Here is a 5,649-nt window from a genome sequence, read left to right as displayed (position 1 = left end):
GAAGGTGGGAATGAAAGTGGAAAGAGAGAAAGAGGAGCCGTAGTGGAGGGCTACGGAATAATTTCGACCACCTGGGGATCTTTAACGTGCGCTGACATCGCACAGCACACGGACGCCACTTCGTTTCGCCTCCATCGAAACGCAGCCGCCGCGGTCGGGTTCGAACCCGGGAACTCCGGCACAGTGGTCGGGCGTCTTACCACTGCACCACCCCGGCGGGGCAAGCCCTTTTTTGTATTTAGCAATTTTTCATTTATTTCAATTGACTATTGATCAATTGCATTTTCTAAATAATTTAGATCGCATCAGCAAGCATTAGCTTTTCATGCTGAGTATTTTGACACCTTTGAACCCCTTTTCTAATTTTTGTCCTCTCCAATTCACCAAATATTCAATTAATTATATTGATTTTATTAACTCGTCATCGCCAATCACACACCAATATGTGATCAATCACTACAACCAAAAATCAGCATGGCACATTTTTTTTTTTTCCGCAGCCCCCGAATATTTTCGACACGCTTTGTCGACTATTACTACTATTACGACGATCACGGCACCGACGGCTTTTCGACCGAACGAGCTGAACAAGCTATACTTAAAAGCGGAGTTGCTTTTCCCTTGTGCTATTGTTATTGCATTCAGGAACGTAACAGCTGAATTTTCCCAATGCACCAGAGCATACACAGGAGCTAAAAATTGTTCGGAAACGCGGCACGCAGGCACGCGGGCGGAGCGACCGAATGACTACATCAGCATGCACTGCGGTAGCGGCGGCGTCGTGAAACTGGTCGGTGGGATCAGTCTATTGTCCTCAGAAAAGCATCTTTTTGATCACGCAAAAAAAGGAATCTGGTTACAACCTGCCTGAGGAACAAATGCGACAACCCCAGCCCCCCGTTCACCACTCTATGAAACAGATTGCTGCGAATTGTGCGTTCCCATGTTGAACCCCAAATAAATATCGCGAATACTCTATGCATTTTTTGCACATACATCCTCGCAAAACATAACGATTGCATCGCATTAAAGATTTTCGCCACTAAAAACAAATTGCAGACAGTTGCTCTTGCGAACATTGAAAAATTATGCCCTCCCCATTTGCCTGTCTGAGCTTTAACTCGTACAAGGTCATTTGCCCAGTAATCTTTGTTCGCGCGGTAATGGTCCAATAGCACACCTAGGTAGGTGCCTGGTGCTATCGCCCATGTCATGTTGCAAAACACCTCCGGCGAGTATTGCCAGCTTCCGTGCCAGAAACAAAAACACTTGGACCAGCTAACAGCACTTCCACTTGCATTACAAAATGTTGCAGCCTCTTTTACAACTTCTTTCACACTTCCATGGTCCGTACAAAACACCGCTAAATAATCAGCGTATGCCAAGACTTTAACTTCAGTTCTGTAGAAATCGTAACCACGGATGTTTGGCCTTGAAAGCAACCGCAAGCAAAAAGGCTCCGAATAGAGCGCAATAAGCAGGGGAGACAAAGGGCAGTATTGTCTCACAGAAGACAGCACAGGTATACTCTCGCTTAATTGCTTATTTATTACCAGCTTCGCCGCACAACCATTCTAAATCATTTTTATGCCATCAGTAATAACCCTTCCCACGTTGACGTGATCCATTATTGAGAAGAGAACTTGGTGTACAACTTTGTCAAATGCCTTGTGCAAGCCTAACTGCAACATGGCTACCCGCCCATTCATTGCATCGCAGCATTCAAGGACCCTTCTAGCTGTATGAGTATTGGTAAAGATTGTCCTGCCTTTTATGCCACACGTGTGATGAGGACCTACAAGTTATTTAATTACACTTTGGAGACGTCGAGCTAAAACTTTCATGTACATTTTATAATCCACATTCGTTAAGCTAATAGGCCGATATGATTCCACACACTAACTTAATCGGATCATGTGTTTTAGGAATTAGTAACACATGGGACACTCGGAAAAATGAAGGCGTCACTTTGTTTTCGTAGCATTCGCTAATGAGTAGTTCCGGAGCGACTGCCATTTCTGTACTGAAAGCTTTATATATAGATGCACTGAGTCCATCTGGCCCAGGGGACTTGTTTGAACTCAGTTCCCGGATAGCAACTTCAATTTCCGCTGCTGTTATACGAGCTTCAAGGGTTTGCAAAAGTTCTTACCTCGGCATCCGCGGTAAAAAATCTGTTCTGAAGCATTCAGTGTCTGGCATTTTCAGGCTGAATAGATCTCTGTAATATTCCACAAATGCCATTTCGATTTCTTCACTTCGAGTTGTAGCTTCGTTTTGATAGCAGATTTCTCTTAACTTTTTCGTCAGTGCATGCCTTTTTTCGTCGCTAAGCGCCCGTTTTGTGGGCTTCTCCCTTAACCACAGTCTTTCGTTACCCTTATTACCGTTCCAGGGTAGTTTTCTTCGTCCAAAACCTCGAGTTTAGCTTTTGTTTCTTTTCTCTCTTTTGCGAACAACCAGGCTTGTAACACTCCATACTAAGCATAAAATCAAGGGCGCTGTGAAGCTATTTTTCTTGTTTTTCTTTGCGCCGAAGCGCACATGCTCTATCTATAGCAGCTCTTTTAATATCGCATTTGAACTGCTCCCCTACATGTATAAAATTTTTTGACTCACTTTCCAGCATGTTCACTATTTCAGTCTTGACTTTCGTGACGTACTCCTTATCGTCCAGTAACTTATCACTAAATTTCCATAAGTCCCAATTAAACTTTGTAGCTGTTTTCTTTGTGCCGCGTGTAACCATGACTAGACAGTGGTCGCTAAAACTCACATATATTGTAAGATATTCCGAGAATAAAAGTGGACATTCAATAGGAACGTATATCCGATCTAATCTTGCATGACTACCTCCCTGAAAGTGTGTGTACTTTGTCTGGCCTTCGTGCGTCAATATAAAGCCTGCATCTTGAAGGTCATGCTCATTTACAATTTTGGAAAGTAATTCAGCACTTTTGTCGCGGAAAGAACGCTTGTTTGATCTATCCTCTGGTCTACAGACGCAATTGTAGTCGCCAAGCATTATCACACGCCTTTCAGTCAGTAGGAAAGGCTTCACCCGATGAATAAAACATTCTCTTTCGTGTAGTACATTCGGTGCGTAAATACATATAGCTCTCCAGGCCACTCCAGCCGCATTGCAATCGCATATTTCAAGACGTCCGGTTTCACATGAGAACACAGTCAACAGCCCCCCAATACAATTTCTTATAAAAATAACATCCTCCGGACCTACCAACTGCATGGCAAACGCAAACACTGTATCTGCTTCGATAAATATCAGCCATTCTGTCTGTTTGCTCTTCATCTTCAATCTTGCTTTCCTGAACTGCGAGCAAATCGATTTCCTTTTCTAGCAGAATGCGGTTTAGTTGCTGCTGAGCGTAGCTACGCGTAAACTAGCCGCAAGGTTGGTAGCCATTTAAAGAGATTGGGAGTCGCTGATCTGTACTCACACGCACATCTAGGAATATCCAACGTTCGGAGCTCGATGTCCCAATCAACGATCGAGCTTCTACCGTTGCGACAAAGGAAACCTCCACTAAGGCGGAGGTAGCGTAGACGCAGCCCTACGGTCCGGTGGCACGTTAGGTTTCGGCTTGAAAGGCGCGCGGCGCATTGGAGGTGCCTTCGGCGGAGGCTCCTCGCCTCGTTCCCCATCCACCGTTGTTCCCTGGTAGTCTGCGCCTTCGTGTGCCCGCTTTACTGGCCAGCTTGAAGCTGCGGGCATGTCGGTGTCGGTGTCCTCCTGTTTATCGCTCTGCTGCCCAGCCGAAACGAGGCTTCCGGTGCTCGATCTGTCATCTTTTGTTGGAGGTAGCATGCTCCCTGAAGAGTCAGCCTGCTGAGCTTGCATCTCGGTGGCTTGACTGATTTTCTTAAGAGGTGCGATTACCTCGGAAAGTGATTCCTTGGTCCTCTCGTCGTCACCGCTTGCACAGGTCACCTCCTCCGCGTCTGCTTCGTCCATGATGTGTTCGGTAGCCTCGTCATTACGCACCGGCCCCGGATAGGTACGCACGCACTGGGACTCGTCGTGGCCGAAACGACGACAAAGCCCGCAACGCGGCACATGGCACTCTTGACGTATGTGTCCGGTGCCGTGGCACCGGAGGCATAGAGGAGCTCTGCCAGGAACATGGACAAGAGCAACGTCCTCGGCAACACGTAGCTGATGGGGCAAGTACTCAAAGGTCACACTCACCTTCAGTCTCAGAGTAACCGACCGCGTCGTTGAAGCTTTGTCGACGCAGCATTTAATCCTCCACTTATCACGGGAGATCTCCGTCACTTTCCCGGAGGCTGCCAAGGCCGCTCGCACATCGTCGTCTTGCACACCGTGAAGAAGCCAAAACAACTTAAGCCTGACACCTTGGTTGCTCGAGTCAATCACCACGCAGTGGTGATCTTTCACGTTGAATGCTTTGGCCTGAAGTATCTTTGTCTTCGCTTCTTCGCCGTTGAAAGTTACCGCCCACAGGTGGTCCATCTGATATGCCGTGAGGGCAACCACTTCCGGCAGCAATGACAGACGCGCTAGCACGTCACGAAAATGCTCGAAGTGATATGGCCTGGTTTTGACGTCGCCATGCGAAAAGACCGTGTTCAAAACACTCGAACCTGAGGGCAGATGCGGCACAACGATTTCGTAATCCTCGGCAGGCTTGTCAGTACTCCTGATACCGCGGTCTTGCTTGGCCGCTGAAGCCGCTCCTTGGGAGCCCATGAAACACACGTCCGTCACGCTCGGTGGCCGGAATTGGAATCCCCTGAGCGTCTGACGAGAGCAATTCTGTGGTGCTAAGTGGAAGTATATTCCGCAGGCTCGCTTCTTCAGGACAAAAACGCAGTGTGGAGTCATCCCAACAGCAAAAGTTAGAAAGCACCTGATGGCACTCGAACCCACAACCTTTGGCTCCAGAGCCAACGCCATATTCATTAGGACAGTGGTGCGCTGCATACACGAAATATATTCAACTTTGGGTAGCGCTTTTACCGCTACCTGAGCGTCTGACGGCAGCAATTATTTTGTGATGACTATAAGAATATTGCGCACGCTCGCGCCCTTCGGGACGAAAAACGCGGTATGGAGTTGTCCCGATGGCAAAATTTAGATAGCAAAAAGCACATCAGCGCACCTGATGGGATTCGAACCCATAAGCTGTGGCTGCGGATGCCAACGCCATATTCATTAGGCTACAAGGATTTTTTAATCTTTATTGCATTTTGACAAAGGACATCAACAAGAAATAAAACGTGCTAGCAGCACTTGCACTGACACCACGAGTTAAAATTTCTTCAGCTCAACCAAATTATTAGGCACAATTAGCCATGTTGGCAGCTCAGGCAGCGCCAGATACACTTCCCTGAGACGTACAACACGTTCAATGAAAGGCTCGCGCACAGATTTCACTACAACATTGGCATTGTTTAATTGTGTCCTTGTTTTTCATTAACTATGAAGGTCAAGGAGATTAAAGGTGTCATAAAGAAGGTCTCCTTTTTCTAGCGGTTATAAATCTAATGCCATAAGAATTTAACTGTAAATCTCTCTTTATTGGTCGTTTAAGAACATCCCAGAAACAATGACATCCCAGCAACATAAATACACGTGATGTATAGTTTGTGGTTTCTTGCATAAAAAAC

General features: G+C 46.6%; 1 protein-coding gene across 1 annotated transcript; it reads right to left on the bottom strand.

The window, feature by feature from the left end:
* Window positions 1–3,544: 3,544 nt before the first annotated feature.
* On the bottom strand, window positions 3,545–4,729 carry LOC146182931 (uncharacterized). Its single transcript, XM_084608667.1, has one exon. The coding sequence runs from the start codon at window positions 4,727–4,729 to the stop codon at window positions 3,545–3,547; it is 1,185 nt and encodes a 394-aa protein (XP_084464793.1).
* Between the last annotated feature and the right edge of the window lie 920 nt (window positions 4,730–5,649).

The sequence above is a fragment of the Amblyomma maculatum genome, chromosome 7 (assembly GCF_055883805.1).
Source record: "Amblyomma maculatum isolate TAMU_Amacu chromosome 7, ASM5588380v1, whole genome shotgun sequence".
Classification (NCBI taxonomy): Eukaryota; Metazoa; Arthropoda; class Arachnida; order Ixodida; family Ixodidae; genus Amblyomma; species Amblyomma maculatum.
The sequence above is the reverse complement of the archived record's forward strand: the minus strand, read 5'-3'. Positions and strand labels throughout refer to the sequence as shown.

What these genes read in the sequence shown, in the direction of transcription:
- LOC146182931 (XM_084608667.1), bottom strand. Translation starts at nt 4,729, where the DNA reads ATGGGCTCCCAAGGAGCGGCTTCAGCGGCCAAGCAAGACCGCGGTATC.